Here is a 24,598-nt window from a genome sequence, read left to right as displayed (position 1 = left end):
AATTGCAATCCCGGCAGAGTCCCATAATTTTAAAACCACAAGTGTGGGGTGATATTTCAATTTTTGAATATCGCTATTGATGCTATGTACATTCTGTGAGGTAACAAAAGCTGTTTAAAATCTGAGAGTAAACAAAAAATAATAGTCAAATCATAGAAATAGAACAATGACATTACAGTAACAGCTGTTTGATTTAACAGTTTTGACTAAGTAATCAGTTCCCAAGATCTTTTTTCTACCTGTTCCACTTCCTCCTTGCCCTTGGAAGAGTGTCAATGTCATCCTTAAGCAGATACACTCGCAATCCTAGACACAGAGCTTGTGCATGGTACTCCCACGACATCTTGCCGATGTCAAAGAAAAATAACTCCTTGTCCTGTGAACAAAGCATTTATTAATGTATAATTTGAACGTACAAGTTGAGAGGGTTAGAAAACTTGTTAAATAAATATCATCTCTTAATAATCTTTGACACCGTTTATTTTGATATTAGAATCTAACAAAAACATTTACAACTGTTATTAAAAAATGGCATACCTTTTCACTGAGAGTTCGCCATAGTTTTTGGGTGTTGTCATTTTTGAAAGTCCAAATTCTGTTGGCGAAATATGTCATAGTGTCTGCGAATTTGTCCAGTTTTCTGTATATTTTTGTCAGCCTGAAAACATTCCATGTAATAGCTTAAAAATCCCTATTAAAAAAGGAAAAAATATGTCAAGATTAATACATTCTTAACTCTAAATAAAATAAGGAAACTAAATGGGTTCCTTTCAGAGCCGGCTTTGGTAGTGCAGGGCCCAGTGCAAACAATCAGAGCGGGGCTCCTTACTAAAAAAAAAAAAAATAGTATTGAAGAACAATACTGACTAACAAAAATCTCCTCGAATATCAGTATGCATACTCCCCCTTTTTTCATAATTGACATAATAAATTTTTTTACAATTTATTTGGATTTTCCACCAAAAACTCGGCCCCGAGGCCCGAGGTGCGGGGCCATGTGGGGCTGCAATTTATACCGTGAAGTGCTCTGGTTCTTTTATAATACTTCTAGTAAAAGAAACTTGCTACACTAAAAGCCGACTAAACTTATATTTTAGAGTAATTCTTTTGTAATCCTATTGGTACAATAGTGGTTATCAAAAACAAAAGAAAAATCTAGCATCACAAAAATCTGGGTAATTTATCCTCATTTAAAAAGTTATATTCAAAGAATAGTTATTTTTTCAAATTGTAAGTAACACAAATATACAGCATTTTCTTAACCTTTTACCAGAAAACTTTTTAAGATATAGAAAATAAGTTCTGCAGTGAGTTAATAAAGTAAAGAATGAATAATTACACTCACATAGGTTTACGACCCGTAATTATTGCCAGTCCGTCCATGATATAGCCGAAGCACGTGTGGAAGAGGAAGTTGGCGATCATGAAGGCATAAGGGTTCTCAAAGCTCATAAAGAAGTAGTACCAGATGGCATGAACTGTCGGCCAGTTGGGTCCGTACTTGTGGGCTAAGACGTGAAACGTTTTCCAGGATATGGGGTTTTGGCTAGAACTGACGTAGTTGTATATCGGAATGTCCCCTTCTCTGTAATAAAAAGTCTTAGTTAAGTTCCCATACTAGCAAATAAACACATTCTAATAAAAAAAATATTACGAAAAGTGTTTCTAAGTATTTTTGCATGCACCATATTGTTGGGTGGGGATGATTTATGAGCTCACCACTATTAAGGATGTTAAGAGAGAAACATACAGTACACATTTTACTTAAACATAATGAACAAGAAACATGGTACATAAAGCAGGCTCTACATTTTAAGATGGATTGAGAAGTTTACTTGCACCGTTCAAAGTCAACAATTGCTCTATTTGCATAGAAAAACAGCACATCTACTTTTAGTATCGTCATCATGTCATTATACAAGACCTAAGTGATATGAATGGAGTCGTGAACCTTAGACACTGTCTTTCACTAGCTCTACTAACACTATATAAAAAACACCTGGCTACACCTACTAAAGAAAGAGGGGGAAAGGAGAGCGGTATGGGACAACGAATAGAATTGTCCTAGACACCAGCGACTATGGTGCTAGACCACTTAATTGTATGTACCATTGAATGTATCCTCTATATCTTAATTTCCTGTGAAAGCCTTTATCAATCAGTAGAAGCAGGACAGACTTACATTCTAGTTCCAGCTCGCCAGGCAGATGCAAGGAGAGCGTTGGTGACCAGATCCACAGGTACAATGTCCGTCACGTGCGTCTCGTCTCCGAAGTAGGTGTGTATCACTCCGGTCCCTAGACCAACCATTAGACCTGTCGGGCCGTACACGTTGTCTATCCAGCCTCGGACAGGCTCCTTGTACGATGATATAACTGTAATCAAGACCAATTTTAGTCAGCTCATTGTGCGATCAGCTTTTTGAAACTCTAGCAAAGGATTTAGGAGTTTTAGTGAAGCCCTTGAAAGGTTTAGTGAAAAACTAGACCCTTATGTTACATCATTAACCAAACATTTAATTTGAAGTGTATAATTTGCACATGTGTAAGATGATATTTCTATAAGCCACATTTACAAGAAGCCAGTTGGCAGGTTGGGTACCTGCCTCAGTTAATGTACAGTATTTAAAAATACCTGAGGCAAGTGCTAACCTGCCTGTCAACTGAAGGCGTTGTGTAAACACAGTTTACCTAACCCGCCATGTTAAACTTCCCTATCCCAAGTGTGATGTATACAACTTCCTTACTTCTCGAGTGATGTAAAGTATCAAAAACTCACTCGGTGATGTAATGAAACCCATTTAAATAACATTGAGCGATTAACTTAAAAAATATACCTCTATGGAGCCAACGACGTTCAACTCTAGAAATCAGCTGTGCTCTTGAATTTTATTGTTATGTTTTGAAGAATTTTCCTTACCTAGCTTTTGTTTGTAAATGAACGTTACTGTTAGAAGATGAGTGAAATGGATCATGATTAATATTGTTCGTAACCTCCTGTATATTGTCGGGTCAGGTAAAATCTTGTACGTTACACGTTACGCAAGAGCGTGTTTACATCACTTAGGTAAATTATGCAACTCGCTTCCACTCGTTGCACAACCTTCACCTGCGTGATGTAAAAACGCTCTTACTACACTTGTAAGGTAAATAGCTATTAAGTCATTCAGTTCAGCACATGATTTATCCATTTTGTCTTAATACAAATGGAATGATTGAATGATTTAATCAAGTTTTGAATGTGACTTGCCTTGTTCATTTGATCTGTACCTTATATATTTTACTGAACACTGTTTTTGCTCCTTTCCCTTTGCAGAAAAGTAGTAACTTTAAAGTATAATAAGTTACTATACTTCGTTCACAAAATTTGGGCGGTTTTAGGGGAAGAAATCGTTCCCTCCACTTGATCTTTAAAACGATAGCTCAACAGCTGAGGTTTGCTAAAAAGTCAATAGCAGCAACAGAAGCAAAAAAAAGTAGTAGGAGAACTTCCCCTCAACCGCCTAAGGGAAATAAGAATGTAATATAGCTGATTGTGTAAAAACACAGATAAGTAAGAAACAGAGGATAGATTCAATGTTACACTTTGAGTTGTGTCTAGAGCAAATTATATTCGTCGGCCCCTTCTGCTCTCCTTTCCCTCCTACTGCACTACAACTGGGCTGTACAAATATGCTGTGGCCGTTGACGTTTGGGCTCTTCCGTGCTTGATACTGGCAAAAATGATTCATCTCCTCAAGTGATTGAGTACCTGGATTCCTTACTGTGAGACCAGGTCTCTCCTTTACTCTTCTCATAGGTATAAGATTTCCTATTAATTGTCTCCTCCTCCTGTTTCCAATATTTCTCCTTTAAACTCAAGAAATGTTCTGTTCTTCCAACAAAACTGATTGACTGTTTAGATTTATCTATAACCTCCTAAATATTACAAACATCAATATTTACTCCCAAAAAGCTGGTGACTTTCTTTTTATATACAGCTGATTTGTATTTAAATTTGTTTTCAATGTAATTCTTATGGGGAAATGTGTTCTTTGAGAGAGTCTTGTGCCCTTAAGGGTATGAGTTTTTTAATTCTAAAACCTGTATGCAAAACTAAACTATTTGACAGTTAAACGTTAAAATCAGTCCAGAAATAACGGAGAAGTTTTGTTCACAAAAACAGCCTTCACGTATTAATATAAGAGATCCTTATAGCAAAAGTCTCCAATCTATATAAATAAAATTAGAGTTTTGTCTGTACATTGCTCAGAATCATAAATTTTTAGGTTATTTTTACGTTTTATACATTAAAGAAGCCGAAACAAGTCTCATCTAAATTTCTGTCTGTCTGTCTGTCTGTCTGTCTGTCTGTCTGCAACACTCAAGATGGCATTTTACGCAATCTTCTCCAGGAAAACGAGAGTACCTATTAAGATCCAAGTCGTTTTAATGTATTTACTGGATTGGCGAGAGTGTCTTTAGCCATTAAAATATAGTCTCACTACTTTGTAAATAAAATTACGGACATTCAAAAATGCAGTTTTGTGCGATTTTTTAAAGTTTTCGTCCAATTTTTATCACATAATCATCTATGAAATAACGAACAGCTGTTCGGATCAAGATTATTTTTTTCTAGCTATCACTGATATGTTTACAAATGTTGTTTACAAATACCGCAACCATTTTCGATCACGTTTTGAGCAGCGAATCTCAACGAAGTGAGATTAAAAACGTTTTTCTTACATAACGGATTTAATTAATCGCAAGTTCAATAATATAGTGTAATAGTGTAACCGTAAATTAAATTAATTAACTAGGTATCATCCAGGTCAGGAACCAGAAATTATTTAGTGTATGAAATTGTTCTTGAGTTTTGATAACAAGAAAGAAGACCTTGAATCAGTGTTGTATACGGGTGGGAAACTTAAATTTAATAATGATCGTCACCAATAGCTTAGAAACAAGATTTCCACTCAGTGACGGCGCTTCAATGGCGGTTGTGTAAAGTGAAAAGTAAAAAAATCACAACTGCAGTAGGTGATTGTAACAGAGGTTTACGGATGATGCTAAACTCGATTTTCCAATGTGTCACTTTCTGTTCCTACCATTGACTATATATATATATGGTCAATAGTTTCTACTCACCGTGTGATGCAATCGCTGGACCATACAGCCAATAGGCAAATAGTCCATCTCTTGGGTACGTACGCCTAGCCAATTATTCATAACAACCTTTTTGACGACGATCCTTGATGCCGGTACTTTTTCCTAAGATACACGGCCTACCTACTTAAGAAATAAAATTACAAACGTCCAAAAACTCAACGTTGTGATTTTTATCACATTCCCTTCTAATGTTAATGGATAGCCTATACCAATCATTGTTTAGAGAATACGTAATCTGTTAAATAACAAAACAGTTGTTTGTATAAAGTTGTTTTTTTTCAAACTGACACCGATAAGTTTACATTAAAAGTTGTTTATAAATAAAGCAATTAATGGTAAATAACTTTGACTGCCAATAACCTTTTACGAGAAAATCCAAAACCAAGAGATCAATATCCTCGGGACTTGATTAACGCATACAGTTGAGCGGATGTACTACAGTTCTTAACTGTAAACGTTGGTTTTTGGTACTGATTTCCCTTAGAACTGTTGGTAGCAGCAAGAATAATTTTTACGTACTACAACATTTATTGTAATTTACAAATTAGTTATCGTTGGTGTTGCACCTTATTTATTACAGGCGTATTCAATTTAACTGTATAAGTTTTGCTTTTTCTGTCTGGATTCCAAAATGTTAGTTTATGCTAAGAAAACGATAGGCTAACGCATTTAAGTAAAACTAAGTAAACCATCATGAATTTTTTAAACGCTTAACGTTGTTTATGCATCAATAGTTCGTGGCCTATTTTGGTAATTTTTATTATAAATTACCAATCTAAATTGTCTATAGTAGACCTACTTCATTTCATAAAGTAAGCCGTCATTTCGACAGCATTACGGGTCATCTTCGGTCCAAGCAAATATAAATTGTTATGATAAAATTTGATGACATTAACAAAGATTTCAAATACTAATTTTATATGTACTTTGTTATGCTTAAAGCGTAGCAAATTCCCTAATTAAGTTCTGCATTTGTGTGTGTATGTCTGTTGGTAACGCATTAATGTTCTTGATAATGAAAAATGCCAACCCGAATAAAGTGTTAAATTGTGAGGTTAATGTAGTACCTTATATACTTTTAACCATTTTGGAAAGAAACTTTCAGGCCTACCTTAGGGCTATGCCTAATAGATCTATAAAGCATGTTTTTAGTTTAATCATTGGGTTTAACATATGGACCAACATGATCCGGGTGACATTTAATTGCGAAGCATTTGTTCTACCTTGTGCTTGAAACTGTCAGATACTGTATTTGCGAAGGTTTATCTATAATTGTTTTGCCAGCATATCTGAAAATATTCAAATCAACTGCTGTTCTTAATATAAGAAGGTTTCAACTGGCTACGATAAGATCCCCGTGCGTAGAACGGGCACACAGCTAGTTTTAGTATAATCACCTGTTTCAAATATTAGTTTCAATTTCAATGTATTTATCTGTTCAAATGTAAACAAACATTTTCTCCTTAAGAATAACATGGGAACTTTGAAGGCCACTGGGGCAGAGCCCTAATGGAAATCCAAAGTTTTCTTGTTTGATGGCAAAACTACATGCTAACCTTTCTAACAACACCTTGGACTTGGTGATCAGTAGCACCACCGCTCCTAAACAATTATCTGAAAAATACAGAAATATATTACGTCTAATATAACACTTGCAATAATATATTTACACTTATACTGTTGACTTACAAGACGGTAAATACATGTAAAAGTTGGTAAGTGGTGATCAACCACTTATATATTATTGCAAGTGTTATTAGACGTAATATATTTCTGTATTTTTCAGGTAATTTAATATCACGTACGATGCTAATCAAGAAGTTATTTAAACAATTATGACAAAAATATGCCTAGCGTATTAAGTATATAGATTTACCAACTGCAGGTCTGAAGACAGTGATGGGAAGTCCTCTCCCCTCTTTATTTACGACTTGTTCAGCCATAGCTTTTGTGAATGTGTAAGTGTTCGGCCAGTCTGCCAGTAAACTGGAAAAATATGTCATATAGCTATTGTGTAAACTTAAGGGGGGATTAGTAAATTCCTACTGCACCCAGTAGAGAGTTTTAACCTTAAGACAATAATTTTTGCTAGGACTCTATCTATAATAGTCAAATTTTTTCATATATCATAATTACATCACGAGAACATTATTTTTTTCTAAGCAGGAGGAGAAAAATGAACACCCTAAATTCTACATTTCTGTCCAGAGTATGTAGTGAGAATTTCGATATTTTCTGTGTCTTGTTATTTTGCCACCTTCAACATAAGTAAAAAATTTCTTCTTCTAAACTAAGTTATAACTTCTTTTATATACTATACAAACAAAAATCAGGGACTGGGAAAGAGTTCACATTGGTGCAAGAATCACAACAGTTTACACAATCCACAAAGAATAGAATAATTTCACTGTCACTGACAGGATTTTAGGCCAAAGAAGGTTAGAGTCGGAGATAGAGACCCTCTTGAGTTCAACTCTCTCTTCAACTCAAACCTACCTTGTTTGAAAATGACGTGACAGTGAACTATTCTAATTTGTGTGTACAGAGTTAAGTCTTGTGTTTTTGTGCCATTAGACTCTTTCCCATCCTGATTACCTACAGAGAATCTGATCGTGGCTCTCTGTATATAATATAGATAGATCTACTATTTTCACAAAAATCCTCAACACGTAGGTCCTTGTGATCTATGTTACATACTTGGTATGTTTAGCGAAGCTGTACCTGGGTGTGAGCGCCTCCAACTCCGCCTCATCCTTGGTCTTCAGCAGCTGACTGAGGTCCTCGTAGGACGTCGGCATGTCGTAGAACCTCTCCTCAATGTGGAGGTGGTTACAATTCGCAAACGCTGTGGATACGTGCACCATCGACTGGAATGTAATATAGCAGCGTGTTAATAGACCTCAAATATGAGATATACACAAATTATGAGGTGATACCTTTGGAAAACGTTATGAATTTGTTGATCGATAGTTACTCTCTTGTACTATGTCTTTTGTTTAATAAATGCGAACAGCTAGTTTATAATGATAGAACTATTTAGTACAGGTATACAAATAAAGCATACCTCAATTAATTGTGAATGAAAGTTGTATGTAGGTTAGGTAAATCTTGTGTAGTTATCTTACAGCTTTTTAATATAGGAGTGTGGGATGCTTAGTTTATAATTATGTCACTCTATTATTTGGATTTGACACAAGTAGCTGAGTATACAATGAATAAATGAAAATCATAAATGTTTCATTGATAAGTACAATATTACTTTAATCTATATTGATTTACTATCTTCAGATAACAAGAAGAAATACCTGTACAATCCACAACTCAATCAAATACTTTAGTCAAAGTACCTAACCAGTTCATTGAGAGAGTCTCGAGTGGAATCCTAAACAATGGTAGTTATTATATGTAGACTGATTACATTTTGAGTTTTTATCTTTATATCTTTCATCTCCTAGTCCCTCTATATGTTTTTAAAATACATAAATAATTGTGAAATTGTAAAAGAAACCATTTAGAGTAGAGATTCTTAACCTGTTTTGCTCAACGCTCTCCTTAGAATCCTCAATTTTTCTCACACCTCCCATACCCCCACCCACCATATTAAACTCATATATCATATTTTAGTTGCCGCATTCTTATCGCTCTAATTAGGCTAATTATCCATAAGGTACCTGTTGTGATTAAATTTAAAGTTTTCATATGACCACAATCCAAAACTAATTTATTTTTTTCAAATTAATCTGAGCATGATCTATGGTCACAGAATATAATCTGTCTTATGTTTCCACTGTCGCATAGGAGCTTATAGTCGTGGACCTACCTTGAGATTCTTGATCTCCCTGGCCAGAGCCAAGATTTCCCGGGTTCCCTGAACATTGATGGTGGTAGCCGTCTTGATCGGCTCGTTGAACCGAACTGTGGCTGCTCCGTGAATCACTACGTTCACTGAGTCGATAACCAACTGACGATCTCTAGGGCTCAATCCTAGTCCTAACAATGAAACGTCACCTTCCAACGCGGAAACTTTGCTGCGGTACCAGGGGACCTCTGTCTTCAGCCTCCTGTACACCTGCAACAGTGGAAAAGGTAATAGAAAACTAGCAACTGAAAAAATCCCGTTGGAAGGAAACTTGAAGAGTAGCAAGTTTAAAATACAGTAGAGAATGTCAACGCATATCTATAATGAGGTGGGAAAGCTTAAACTTATTCTAACATATGTGAATAACAACATATGAGTGGGATTTAGTTTGGAATAATTTTGTTATACAGTACATGCATTACAAATCTATTCCATTAAGACTTCCATGGAAAAATGTAACAAAATTTTAAAACATGAAATTATAAAGAGGTTAAATTAAATCTAAAAATTAGAATAAATTAATTGTAATGTCGATACAATGCATATTGTCAAGGCAATAAAGAATTATTATTATGTACTTTATACTTAAATAATACTTAAATTAAATAATTTAAATTTAAATTATACTTAATAACTTTCGTCTGAAATGGCAACAATACGAAGGTAGGTATTTTAAGCCAAGTATGAATGGAGATAAGTGGCGCGATCTTGGTAGTCTTGTTACTGACTATGGTCGATATGTTCCTTAGACAGGACTTTTAATTAATAGCTCATACAGCCAATGACAACTGGCACCTACAGTTTATAGTGGAATCTGAACCACATTTTCGCCTTGTAATTTACAAATTGGTCTAAATATCGAGGATAGTACTGCGGAATAACAGTAGTACTCACTACTATTGCCTTGTTAGTGTATTGTTGTCACACAATATATTAAATAACTGATTATTATTTCCATATAATTTTTAAGAAATACCGACAAATACCCAGATAATTATGGTTATTTAAGCTCTCATTAAAATAAAACAAAAATTCCTCATTATTAGTAAATTTGTAATATCCTAGAGCGTAAGCTTTTAAACATTGTATTTTTACCTTCTTGGTGATAGTAAGGAGCTAGGGTTAGATATATTCTTATCTGGATTCTGGTGTTGTATTTTTTTTCATTTTCTGACTTCTACAAATTGTGGCCGAATTATTTTGGCTTGGGTAACGTCTTTTCCAATAAGCAATTCTACTCTCAAATAATCATTCACATTTAGTTTTATGATAGAAGAAAACTATTTATCACTACACCCAACCAAAATAGTATATTTTTAAATGTGTTAAACGAGGAAGAATTTTATTTTTTACAAGTGTAAAACATGACAAGAAAGAAGCAAATAAAACATAGCTAGAGGAGTAGAGTGCATAGGTCATGGTCAAGGTGACCATAGAAGTGAGAATCTGAATATTTGAATACAAGATTCTGGTTTTGAATAGAATTCCTACCCACTAGGGAAATAGCTTGTGTAAGAAATCCATTGTCTACTGTTGCTTCGATACCTGCAGCAATGATGCTCGCAGGAAATATTTCCAGAGAGGGCAAACGGTATGTATTTTAGTGGATGGGGGTTTGGAGAAAAGGCCCCTACTGTTCTCAACTACAAGATTTTCTCGTCATTCATCTATTGTAAATGTGTTGATGTTTGGCTATTGATTGCTTGTTTTTGGATAGATCGTCTAGGTCATAGCAAAATCCATTTCTAAAATTTCAATAAAAACAATATTTTGTTTTCTGTGTAATAAAACCCTGAGTTCTTATTGAGCCAACGTTTATTGGTTCTGAGAGTTGGTCCAAGCACTATTCAGTGTAAATTTTCTTTCATAATAAACAAGTCTAAGTCAAAATTCATCAATGTAACTAATAGGTAATTATTTTAGGCTGCAGTATCGCTACAATTGACTAATATTTTGGTCCCTACATAAGCCTTACATCTTTTGCAATTTGATCATTTCTTTGATTTATTTATTGGTTTGTAACATTGCACGAGTTTAGCTTAACCAACAATTTTTCTTTGCTTATCTGCTAGATCCCATTCCTGGGTTAATTACTTATTTGTTTGATTTAAAAGTGATGCAAACCTTTGTTCCGTATTGTTAAAATTAAATGTTGGTGGTTAAAAACTAGTTTTATGGAAAAAACTACACTAGTGCACTTATGTTAAATGTAAGATAAAAATAAAATGTTTGTTTGTGTACATAACACTATGGTGTAGTGGTATTGCTTGTTAAGCCTGCCTGTGCTGGAGAGGGACCGCTGTTGTGAACTTGTTGGAATAACAATAGAACAATTTGAATGGTGGACAAACTATATTAGTAAAAAATGTGTGTTTAGGAATGTTGTGATAATTTTCGTGAATAAGAATTTTGGTTAATTGTAAAATAATGTGAGTATATTGGAAGGGGGCAATCTACCCAAAAATACTTTTTCTTTATAAATGGCCTAAAAAATGTTATTTATTGATTAAAGTGTATCCTAGTGTAAAAATAAAAATAAAATACGGTATGACCCCCAACCTTTCTCTTTCGGGCGAAGGGGGGGGGGAGATAAAAAAAACATACGTATACGTTTTACAGCATAACTCCTTTTGTATAGCACGTATTCCAATTTTTTAAACTTTGTTTCAAAGCTAATAAATAGCCTTACAAACTGTAGCATGGCTTTTGATATTCTTTTAAAAATAGATATGGGACATTTTATTTTAATTTTTTGACAAAATTCCATTTATTTTTTTTATTAAAAAAAATATGTAAGGAATATGTTTAACAATATGTAAATTTCCATGCTACTGTTTGTGCACAATATATTGAAGAACATATGTACAAATTTTGACTTCTCTAGCTAAAAAAATAAAAAAGTTATGCTGTAAAACGAGAAGGAAAACACTAAAAATGAAATGCGGGAAATAACAAAAACACTTTGTTTCCAATAGGCGCCTGAAGCAGAAAAACTAGCTGTGGATGTTTATGTTATTTAATCTAAAATCTATTTTCAATATTAAAAATACAAAACTAATGCTTGATACCAGTTCCTAAATAGTTAAAAAAAATGGGAAAAAAATTTTTTAATCAAGTTTTTTGGTTACATTGCTTCCAAAATAGGCGCCTGAAGCAGAAAAGCCAGCTGTGCGCGCTTATGAAATTTAATCCAAAAAACACATTTTGAATATTAAAAAACCAAAACCAATGCTTGATACTTGTTCCTAAATAAAAAAATAAAATATATTTTTTTTTATTCAAATTTTTGGCTACATTGCCCCCTTAATATAAAAGTTAGAACACTCTTCAACTTATAGCTTGTAGAAAGGGCAAGTGAAAGTATTTCTTACACTTTGATCATTCTTGGTGTACAGTTGGTCATAAATTTCACTGCGAGAAGTGTGAAAAGCTATATGAAGATATGTTAAAATATGGAGATTGCTGTGGAGAAAGTGTACATTTTAAATAGGTACTAAGTACACATTCGTAAATTGAAGGTGGTAATAGCACTGAGAAGCAAATATCTCCATTTAGGACTCGTAGCTTTTACTATGTTAAGAACCTCTGTTGCTGTAAAACTTGCTAATTGAAGATTTTCTGTAGACTTTTAAAATCTTTGTCCAAACAGGCTCGTAACCAAACAAAATTTAAGCTTAGGTGCACAATTTAATTTACTATAATTTTTAAAAATTATCTCCTGGCTATGGCCATGTCCATTAAAAATTTCTAACTTTGAAAACTATGAAATATGTGGGATTTGATAGACTAAATCCAACTTTAAGCCTATATTTTCAAACCTTTCCAACATAAGTTTTCATAGCACAACATCCACTGATTTCTATGAAATTCCCTAAACATAGTTTGGTTAAGGACAATAACTACTCACTCTGTCCTCGAAGATGGCGTTGAGTCTGTCGTTGACTTGTTGTCCCTTCTTGGGTCGGATGAGAAGGTAAACATGATCAATGTGAGGAATACTCCTGAGAAGTTTCTCCAAAACCACCTTCCCCAGAAACCCCGTCCCTCCGGTGATGAAGACACGGGCACCTCGGAAGAATTCCTGGATATCAGAACCCTGAAAGAAACAATGGGAAGTGTGAGATTCTGCAAAGTGATAGATTAACGTTTGGGTATGCAACCCTGGAAGAAACAATAAGAAAAGTGAGGCTGCAAAGTGTGTGTGATGTGTGAAATTATGCAAAGATCTTTCTTTAGATCTTCTATAAAGATTCCTGAAGAACTACAGCATGTATTGTTTGAAATAACTTTCTTGAACAGCTGTTAGTAAGAAGATGCCTATTGATGAAGCTATAGAGAATATTTTGATACTTACTGGTACATATATACTATTTTTAATTTCGTAGGAGAATTTCAAAGATAAAAATAATCATGCCTCCCTGCAAAGCACAGGTAGGGAGGGGGTATTGACGCTAAGAAACTCGATCTTGACCGAATTATTTTTTATAATTTTCCTTCTTGACATAGGTATTCTTGAGTACTCGATATTAATATTGTGTTGAAGACTTTTCATATAGAGACAGAAGCGAGTTGAGTAACCCAAGGCTGATTTTTAGGAGCTCTTTAATTGATAACATAAGTTGCCTTATGAGTTGCTATGCTGGTGACATAATAACAACAAACTATAAAAAAAATCAAAACAATTGGAAGAAATTCCAATCACATGTTTTATTTACAGTGTGGGGTGAAAATAAAGAAGTCTGTACATTACATATTTTTGGTTGACTTTTTGACTACTGGACGACCTCTAGTTTTATTAAAAACTAATTTTATTAATTTTGTACAGGTTACTTTATACTATAATGGAAATAAAGGAGAACATTATCTCATTCTTCTCTGAAACTGTTGATACTAAACGACCCTTGTAAAAACTCTAAAGCAATCTCAGTAATTTTTAAATGTGGTTGAGTAACAATAACTCTTAAAAGTATATTATAACTCTACAACAGTAAGTCAAGCAAGACAAAGCAAGGCAGACGTCAGACGTCTATACCTTGACATCCTCCGGGATCTGTTTGGCTGGCTGGAAGTCCCTCTCCCCTAGGATCTCAAGGGGGTCCCGCAGGTTGTACGGGATCTCTGCGTTACGCAGCTTCATCTCCTCAGCCACCATCCCTGCAAAGATTATTTGATTTGTTCTGAATACCTCTGTGGTAGATTTAAATATCTTTGCCTGTGACTGTGATGTAGTAAAAACAATTAGAGTTTTGTTTCAAGAAGGATTAAAAATTTAAAAAAATAGTCATTTATACCTAATTATAAAAAGCTGGGTTCAATTTTAATCCTAAAACGTGGCCGAATTTTACAGAATTCGCAGACAGAATGTGTTAACATTTATTCACACTTTGGTTTTAGTTTTAACCAATGGTAGGTTTTCTTAAGCATATCTATTATTTTTCCATGATTAAAAAATCCAGTTATCTCTGTCATAGACCTTGAGTCCAGCTGGTTTAAACAGTGTCTACTGTTGTTGCTGAAAACATTGCCAATACACAGCAGGTTTGGGTATTGAGGTTAAATCACATTCTTGCCTCAAAAGGAAGAGAAGCAAAGCTGCAGTCACAAAAGTTCGGTCAGTAAACCTATTGTAACATTGAATTTATTTTACAATCAATAGTGAATACAATCTATGTCTATGTCTATAGCTTACATAGTGCGGAATGTAAGCTATGCATCAGATTAATTGCTGATTCTTATGGTGTGAGAAAGCTGAACTTAATAAATAATATAACCTAGCTCTTTGGATTTGGTTTTATGAATTTAGGTAATTTTTTTCATTTCAGCCAAACAAGATTGCAATTTTGATAAAGAAAGACATCACCCAGCAATATTACTTTTTAAAGTAAAACTATTCTGTAGCAATTCTCAATAATTTTTTTGTCCTAATACTGTATCCGTTAGGAGATGAATAGTCAAAACTCCACTAAGAAAAGAAAACAGAGGAAACAAAAGTAAGAATAACGAATGAAGTCATAGTCATACATATCCAAAAGGTGAAAGGCAGGTACTTGGTGTCTCAGATAAGATACTACGCAAGGTTTATGAGTGCTGGTTGAGAATAGAAACTATTTGTTTTTCAGCTGACGTGTTGAAACCTTAGTATTGTTAAAACCACTAGAATAAGGGTGGATTTATTAACGTATCTGCTGCTCTTAAGCACTTTTGTCTCCCTCCACTCACTAAATAGGCAGGTTGCGTATTAATAAATGGACCGGTGACCGGTGGACTCGGGCCCAGGGGCGCAAAAGGTGCAAGAGGTGTTAGGTTTGTTGGGGTCGCGAGAAAGAGAAAGGTTCTCCCACAGTCCAGTGGAGATAAGCACAACATATGCATACCCATACCGTGGGCACTATACATAGGTTTTCCATGTGCAGAACAGTAGTAAAAAGGCACGCACATTTCTGATGTCAACAGTCACCAAAATATCCAACTAACTCCTCTTTCCCCCATCTTAGCAGTATTTATTTAAACCAATAAAAAAAAGAATTAAATGACATAAACAAATTTTAGTTTTGAACTATTCATGAAAAAGGCGAAGTATTTCTTTTACTGCCAATTTGGTCGTAGCTCCTGTGTGTGAATTGTAAAAGTATCTTCTTACAGGGAAATAAAAAAATAAAAGCATGCATCCTTTAAACAACTAAATAAAATACTATGTGTAAATGCATAGAATTCATATATATTCAAACTCATGAATAAATCCAATACCATCCATAAAAGATACTCAATTTATGTAGGGAGCTACAAAGAGCATATTCATCAACCACATTACACATACATCAGTCTCAGTCTTGTACAAAAGTGCAAAACGCACCATAATCACAATGACTAGATAACGATGCACCACCGCGCAAGACTTGTAATTTCTAATGAACAACGCTTGCGCACGTCATTCTATTTTTAACATCGTAAGGCAGGCACACGTTTGGCAATCACACCCCGCAGTTCTCCGATGACCTTCTGACTCAACGTGTTGACACGTGTCGTGTTTATAACTGCTCAATCTCAAGAACAACTCCTAAACTGTCGTAATTGCTGATGATTACTGTTATTAAACTCTTGTCCAAACATTCGTCACGTCATATTAGCAGATGGTTGAGATATCTATTTATAAACAATTGTTTGCAATCATAGTATTATGTGTAAGGTTTTGCCATATACATTTTGAGAAATATCTTCCACGGTTGGCAGTTTTGTGCTCTTTTAGTTGGAGTTTTAATACTCACTAGTCCCCTATTTGATAAACATTTTTTTTTATAAAACAAAACATCATCTAACAAGTTCATCCATACGAAATCAATAGTATAGATTTCATACCACCATATTTATTCGCTGCTGATATCTTATGAGACCAAATTTCAGTGAAAGGCCGTCTGACCTAGTTCATCATGTGTTACGAAATACACTTGTCTGCGAACAGGAAAGTGAGGTTAGGGTTAGGTATAGTGTGTGACGATTGGAATCGTGGTCTTTGGATGAACAACAGTGAAGGGAACTCTGGAATTGGAAAGGCGTTGTTGTTATATTTTTACATGGTCCATGATGGACCTGTATTTCAAATTTAGTAGTTGGCGACTTTGGTATCCCCTATTTAAGCAAGAGTAACAGCAAGAGTAAACATAATTTTGCGATTGAATAATGTATGTTTGGAAATCGAAATTTATTTTGATTTTGTAAAAAGGTTACAAAATGATTTGGACTGTCCTAATCTCCGCTTGGACCTAGAATATTGTTATTGTATTGAAAATAAATTAGCTACCATAATCTATACAATTAAGAAAATTCGGTGTTCAAAGATTCGTGGAGATGCTTTTGGAAGTAAATACTAATTGACCGACACGGCATCAAAAGGAAAACCGCCTTGTTTACTATAGCTTTATTTGCAATCTGAGATAAATTAATTTTAACTCAATGGTAAAATGCATTGTTATTTTTGTGATGCTCTAGCAACTGTTTTTCAGAGCATCACATTCTTACCTCCCAAAGCTACAAAATATAAAAACTTCAATTAAACTCAACAACTCAACAATGACAATCTTCTCAAAAGAGATTAAGATTTGTTTTGTCTTGCATTATTCTATCTTCTATATATTAATAGGCAAGCATGTTTCTTTAAACCCTTTTTTCTCAGCTCGTGCATCGCAGGGAAAATCTACGCATAGTAAGATATTTTCCTGTAGATGTGCAGAATCCCTTTATAAATTGGAATAGGATTAAAAATAAGCACAACAAATGAATTTGAAATTTTTAAAAAGTCAACATGGGCCTAATGGGTTGCTATGCTGGTGACGAAATAACAATGTTATAAATAGAAAATCAAAACAAATGGAAGAAATTCCAACCACACGTTTTATTTACTGGGCAGGGTGAAAATATATAAGTTTGTACATTACATATCTTTGGTCGAGTTTTCGACTACTGGACCTCTGGTATTAATAAATCAATACAAAATGCAATACATTTAGTTTATGTCTGAAATACTTGGTTAAAAATATACATTTTCATTTTAATTGGTTCTTATGATCATTTTACAAGTACAGTATAAGTAACCGTCCTGCTACATATGTATTAGAATATTGCAATAGGAACATTTTACAATCGTTACATGTAATCTAAGATTTATTTCCCCGGTTCATTTTTTGTGTAGTAGCCTACCTGCCTGTAATTTTAATGGGGTATCTGTTTCGAAACTGATAGAAACCACTTTCGATTGGGCTAAAAAAAACATACGTTGTGGTTTTTAAATGTTTCGGCTCTTACTATTGCAAAATTATTCAAATTAAGTGACTTTTTGGCCATTTGCTCTGATTTAAGATGCGGTAAGTTTTAATTAATTAGTGTTTTCGGTTTTCCTGGTTAGATTCATCTCCATAAAACTACCTAACAGATTAGATCACGTATTACATATGGTTTTAGTTGATTTGTACTGTAACTATGGACTACATATTAGTACTGTAAAGTATACAGGGTGGCTGAAAAGTAACTTGCACCCTCCCTTAACTTTTCAACCATTTGAGATATTTGAAATCGGTTTGCAGCAACCTTCTTAGATATGAGGGGCTACAATAATTATGGTCAATTTTGAAAATTTTCCCCTTAGGGGTAGTGGGGGTAGGGGGTAGCTCAAAATTTTCAAATGACAAGTATAGTCGAGTTTGGTATCATTTTACAGGTCTTGACGAAACATAAAAATTGACATAAAGAAAACCAAAATCGGCTCACTAATAACAAAATGGCGCCCTAAAACGTTTCAAATCCAAATAACCATGAGGGTGGCAAAAAAATTAACTTGCACCCTCTTTAACTTTTTAACTATTTGAGATATTTGAAATCGGTTTGCGGCAACTTGTTTGGAAATGAATGGCTACAATAATTATTGTCAGTTTTGAAAATATTGCCCTTAGGGGTAGCGGGGGTATGGGGTAGCTCAAAATTTTCAAATAGCAAGTATAGTCGAGTTTGGTATCATTTTACAGGTCTTGACGAAACATAACAAATAACATAAAGAAAATAGAAATCGGACCATTAATAACAAAATGGCATCTAAAAATGATTGAGACAATGGTTATTTAAAGTAATTTTGAACTGCCATTTTGTTATTAATGATCCGATTTCTATTTCCTTTATGTTAATTGTTATGTTTCGTCAAGACCTACAAAATGATACCAAACTCGACTATACTTGCTATTTGAAAATTTCGAGCTACCTCCTACCACCGCTACCCCTAAGGGAAAAATGTTCAAAGCTTACCATAATTATTGTAGCCCTTCATATCCAAACAAGTTGCCGCAAACCGAATTCAAATATCTCAAATAGTTAAAAAGTAAATGAGGGTGCAAGTTATATTTTTGCCACCCTCATGGTTATTTGGATTTGAAACGTTTTAGGGCGCCATTTTGTTATTAGTGAGCCGATTTTGGTTTTCTTTATGTCAATTTTTATGTTTCGTCAAGACCTGTAAAATGATACCAAACTCGACTATACTTGTCATTTGAAAATTTTGAGCTACCCCCTGCCCCCGCTACCCCTAAGGGAAAAATTTTCAAAATTGACCATAATTATTGTAGCCCCTCGTATCTAAGAAGGTTGCCGCAAACCGATTTCAAATATCTCAAATGGTTGAAAAGTTAAGGGGAGATGCAAGTTACTTTTCAGCCACCCTGTATAAAATACTCCTTTGAATCACTGCGTAAGAATACAACAAAGAGAGAAATTTATCATACACTTGTATTATCATTATGGCCGATTTTGACCGGGCCAAAGTAGTTATAGGGCACGCCTTTCATTTTGAACGTCACCATGGCAACCACGAGTTGGGTGATGGACCTAATTCAAATGAATCATTCGGGCAAATTAAAGTTATAGTTACCGTTGTTTAAAGCAGGTCGATTAGATACTACCAAAATCAAAGTTAAACCATAACCTAGCTAAATGTTTCATGAGTATCACATGCGTTCATAGAAACGAAAACAACTTTTGATCAGCTATATCCAAGTTCTTATAGGAAGTCAAACTTTAACTCATCTGCTGATTTTGGAAGGTATTTATCACTGAGAACCAGCTTATAACCTAACTGTCCAATAGCTAACCTCTACAGTGTGAATGTAGCGGTTAAAGGTGCGAGTTGAACAGATCAGCTGATTCGCTGATTTATATCATCTGGTGAAAGTTCGCCATTGCCAAGTACTCTCAGTGCCACCTGTGTACCAATATTATTTATCTTCACAGATACACTTCACTCTTGACTTTTGTCTTACTTTTCTTTTCATCATTGACTTTCAGAAACCATTGTAGACATGCATATTTATTCTATGCTCTGTGCATTGCATCATAGACCAGCTGTCCCCATTTGTATTGAATCATAGAATGTACTACTGTAATAATTATATTTTCCTACAGTTACCTAACAATGTACATGTTCTCTCACTGATTTGAGAAAGCAAAGTGGCCAATTCGCTCATCAGTGAGACAATGTTGACAATGTTAACAATGTCTCACTCTAATTACTTTGTCTCACTCCAGATTTGCAACGTGAAGGCACGAAATAGTGAGCACGTAACATGCAGGCAACGTCGTATGCGCGCGAAATACGTTGGCAGCACTGGCTGTAAATCAGCTGGTCAGCTGTTGTACTGTTGTATTTGTCACTTCACATTAAATGTTATATTAAAAGTTCACTTCTGTGCAAAAATAGGTTAAGCTGGGTTTTCCTAGACGCGGAGTCGGTCAGCGGAGAGCGGACAACGGAGAGCGGAATTGAAATTAACATGGCATTCCGCTCCGCTGCTAGGAAAACAGTAACATTAAATTGCCTAAGACAAGCCGAGTCCGCTCTCCGTGTTCCGCTTTCGGCTGGCCGACTCCGCGTCTAGGAAAACCCAGCTTTATGTTTCTTCATAAATTATGGTAACAAATTATGGTTTTATGGTAACTGTAGGAAAAGTATAATGTGCAACTCGAGTTCAAAGTACAATTGCCTCACTCGAGAAACCATTCCTCACTCGCCTACGGCTCGTGAGTAAGGATTTCTCTCGAGTGAGTCAATTGCTCACTTTTCTCACTAGTTGCACAAATAACTATTCCTCACTCAGTTCAGTTTTTGATTCAATGGTCGCTTGGTTTCTAACTACTGTATATGAAATATATTGTACTTTACAACAAGTTTAGCGGTATAAAAGCTGGGTATATACGACAAAATTAGTAATTTATCTTAGCACACTCTGTAGATGGGAATTAAGTAAGTTACTTTCACTCTAAAACTAGCTAAAATTTTAGCGTAAGAATCGAGAATAGGACTTTTACTGGGAATAGGACAGTCAAAGTTTCTGTTTACAAAATATTGCTGTTAGTACCTACTAATGCTTTGCACACGAGTTACGAGTACGCTGAACGTTCGGCCAAACTGGGTATAAAACGGCAAAACACTGAGAATAATATATTTCTTCATATAAAGTCACTATCAAATTTTATTATTGAGAGGGTGGGCGATGAATGGCTAATTTTCGAACATTGAAACATAAGTCAATCGCATGTAATCATCTAACAAAAATTTCTTTCTATAGGTACTTCTTTACCTTTCTGGATTCCGCCGTCCACGAGTTTGTGTTTTTGCTGCTGAATTATTGGCTGGAATACGCTAAAGAAATTTCAGTGTTATACAACGCTCTGGTTGTTTTGGCACTTCCTTCCGTTGCTCACTGACTGTGAACTTCTTTGTTGGAAGTTCCGAGTTGAGTGAGTTAGTTCTGTTCAGAACCAAACCTTCTTACAATGTTTCATATATTTATTGTCCTTCCTTCGCAATTCTCGTACGCTAGGCTCTTGTCCGTAACCGTTGTACACATTTCATCAGGCTATGCTTAAAGACCTGTGGAATTATAATATGGTGATTTGCGGTATTTCAACTCAAGACCTCAGGGACCGAAGCCCTGAGCTCTTCCACTAGACCAGGCGGCTCCATTCTTTTTTTACGAGCAGTTTTAGGTTCACATGGGGATATCCTCAGTCCAAATACAGGGGTTGTTTAGAAAAAGCACACACTGCGGAAGGTATTACATCACTGGTAAGTTTTGTGTGTATTTTGCCAAGTTTGGTGTGTTTTCCACTGGCGTCAGTCGTGTTGACAACCACAGATATAGATAATATCACGATAGAAGTTGAGAAAGTAATCAGCTACAGAAGATACTAACCGCGACATGGGAAAGGTTTGAGCCGCTTCCCTAATGTTGTTATTGAAGGGTTATCTTCGACAGGAATGTTTTGGAATATTCACACGGAGTATTCACAATATTCACAATTCAATATTCACAAAGTTGTGAGTAAAAGTTAAAGTTCAGTAAACGCTCAATTCAACCAAGTTCTATTTTTTGTTCTAGTTACAACTTTAACATCGGAATGAGAGTCAATACTTCATGGAATTTATCTTAAGATAAAACCGTAAGTTTACCTAGACACTGGGCGTTATACCAAGGATAGTATAGTGTTAAGACTGCATGGGCCCGAATTCATATATTAATTTTAGTAATCTGCTCTGATCTGTAGGTAATCTTTGTAATTTCGTGACTTGGTTTTCCACTCAAAGAATGCAGACCTGTATACATTATCCTTGATAGACAAAGAAACAAGAATTGACAGGATTTGCGACTCTGAACTAAACAATCAGTTTATAGGACTATAGTAGACTAGTTGTGCAGGAAATGTGAAGCAGGTTTCGTTTAGAAGTTGTCCTAAAGACCTTGAATCAAGGTTAAGACAAATCCTGTTTGTCCTGTGGCCGTTTTGGCAAAACGCAACAAAACGCACGTTAAACTCAAAATTTGCGTGTTAAATAGTTTCGTTTTGTTTCAGAAATAGTATTGTAGATCCATGGGCCCTTATCATTTTGAGTACCTATTTTTAAAATCTCAAATTTCCCTGTAATCCCAAATACAGTATTACAGATCTGCTTGGTATTTAAACTGCCCCTCCAAGATCTTATACACTCGGCAAATACTTTATAATTTAAATGTTTCACACAGTTTGACTTTGACAAAAAAAAATCAATATGTAGACAAACGTGTTTATTTTACAAACAAATCATATTTATTCATTGTTATGCAATGACACACCGATCAATGCCGGAATGAGGAGTATATTCAGTTGTAATATATGAAATATTATATTAAGATATAGTAGGCCTATGATCATACAGCACACAGATTTATAGAACTTGTAAAACAGAATCCAATTAATTAATTATAAAATAAAAGCCAAACTCTGTTCAAACATATCTTCTGTATTGCAAATTTCCAAAAAATGCTTTAAACATAACACTTTACAAAAGTTATTATAAATGTATTTTTTATTTATTTGTTACGGTACTCGGACACATTAATTTACTGTTAAATTCATGTCTTGATTTTCCTAGTCACAAATAAAATTAAAAACTACATTATAAACATTAAACTTCTAAGATTGTTTCATTTCCCACTTGCAGGAATATAATAAAAATACGTGACCTGCGCATGGTCCTTTCTGTTCCAAGGGACCAACGAATAACATTGGAAGGCATGGTTCTGACCAAGTAGGATCGGCGGCAAGTGACGCCTATACTTATCTCAGTTTCTCAAAGTAAGATCCACGCTTAAACTTTGACCTCATGCCAAACCGGTTTACCTCAAACCCCACCAGGCCCACACGAAGCCATGAAGAGGCCCAAACTAAGTTTGAAACGAGTATGGTAAAGGTCGTGAATTAGCATTAATTTGGTAAGAACGTGCGTACAAAATATAGTTGTGTTCTTGTAGTTTATATGTTGAACAAGTTGCGTATAGAAACGTGACGTTTTGGACTCCGTAAACACGTTTTGTATCAAAAGTAAATTCGACATCTTGAACGTCCTTGTGCTATTTGTAATACAAATATTTAAATTTTATCTCGCAACTAATTAGAAGGTAACCATATTTCGGTACGCTTTGGTGTATCTTTTGCTGACCAGAAGTTTATTGAGTAACAAAATAATATGTACATTTTTAGGATGAGTGTATAATTTTTCACTGAGTTTGTAAAATAGATACAGTAAGTCATTCTTTGTTTTGGACATGTATCAACAGTCTTTATTTTTTTCGAATATAGTATACGGTTACATGGTTTAGCTTTATACCAATAATATTTTAGTTGATAAATAAACCTACGACCACCTATACACCTATATGACCTATATGACCAATGTTTGCTTGCTCAATACAAGATATGTGTGCTTGTTCGTACAAAGATCTCGAAAACGGCTTCGATGATTTCCCTCAAATATTGTAAATAATGAATTTCTGGCCTAAAAACGTGATTGACGTTATTGCGTAATTGCCACTACCTCAGGAAAATTCGTAATTTGCTACACAAATTATTTAAAAATAAAAAAAATAACATTGGCCTTATAGGTTGCCAAGTAGCCATGTTTTGTTGAAAAAAAATAACCAAAGGAAAGATTATAATAGTAACACGGGTTTAAAAGCCATCCATAGTAAAAGGGGAAAACGTCAGCTGTTACCATTGAGCAAAGATTACACTGAAGATTACTCGATACAGGGGAAAATAGTTCCGATCAAATACTGATTATTTTACTTGGCTCTCTCCTACCAAGCAGTAATCCTCGAAGTACTGAGGCAATTGTTAGCAAACTTTGGTTTAGCAGTGAAATAAATATTTAATAATACGGTATTATATTTACTTTATATAAATTGGAATTTAAAAATATCAATCCGCTGTTTAAATAAATTGTCAATACAATGTTTATGCAAGTATAGGCTAAAACGAATTATTTTACCATGGACTGTAAAATAAATGTGTTGTGGATTAGCTAGTTAAAATGTCCATAGTATAAATTTAAATTCCACCGAAACTTCTTACTAATAAAAGCCAAAATTAGTTGGAAATAAAACGTGAGTTTCCTCTGTATTGCTTTTACAATCGAAATAATCTATACCGAGCTGTGGCTCGGTCCTCCGGTTCTGTTTGTGCAAAATATTTAATTTGTTCGAACCAGCTGTGTTGGATTGTGAAAGTGAATTTGACAATT

General features: G+C 34.7%; 1 protein-coding gene across 2 annotated transcripts in view; it reads right to left on the bottom strand.

Annotated features, from left to right (window-relative positions):
* Positions 1-24,598, bottom strand: part of LOC129001094 (fatty acyl-CoA reductase wat-like) — a 29,322-nt gene that overhangs the window by 1,296 nt on the left and 3,428 nt on the right. For both annotated transcript variants that reach the window (XM_054428265.1, XM_054428264.1), the window contains exons 2-10: positions 14,039-14,160; positions 12,914-13,102; positions 8,968-9,216; positions 7,869-8,014; positions 7,024-7,133; positions 2,183-2,375; positions 1,346-1,585; positions 538-658; positions 240-376 (exon numbers count right to left, since the gene is read on the bottom strand). In XM_054428265.1, coding sequence (XP_054284240.1) covers positions 240-376; positions 538-658; positions 1,346-1,585; positions 2,183-2,375; positions 7,024-7,133; positions 7,869-8,014; positions 8,968-9,216; positions 12,914-13,102; positions 14,039-14,158 — 1,505 coding nt within the window. In that variant the 5' untranslated portion in view covers positions 14,159-14,160. The remainder of the gene's footprint in view (positions 1-239; positions 377-537; positions 659-1,345; positions 1,586-2,182; positions 2,376-7,023; positions 7,134-7,868; positions 8,015-8,967; positions 9,217-12,913; positions 13,103-14,038; positions 14,161-24,598) is intronic.

Source organism: Macrosteles quadrilineatus, unplaced genomic scaffold (genome assembly GCF_028750875.1).
Source record: "Macrosteles quadrilineatus isolate MER2022 unplaced genomic scaffold, UCM_ALF_1.0 Scaffold_8__2_contigs__length_117827958, whole genome shotgun sequence".
NCBI lineage: Eukaryota > Metazoa > Arthropoda > Insecta > Hemiptera > Cicadellidae > Macrosteles > Macrosteles quadrilineatus.
Note: the sequence above shows the minus strand (reverse complement) of the source record. Positions and strands in the feature narration are given on the sequence as shown.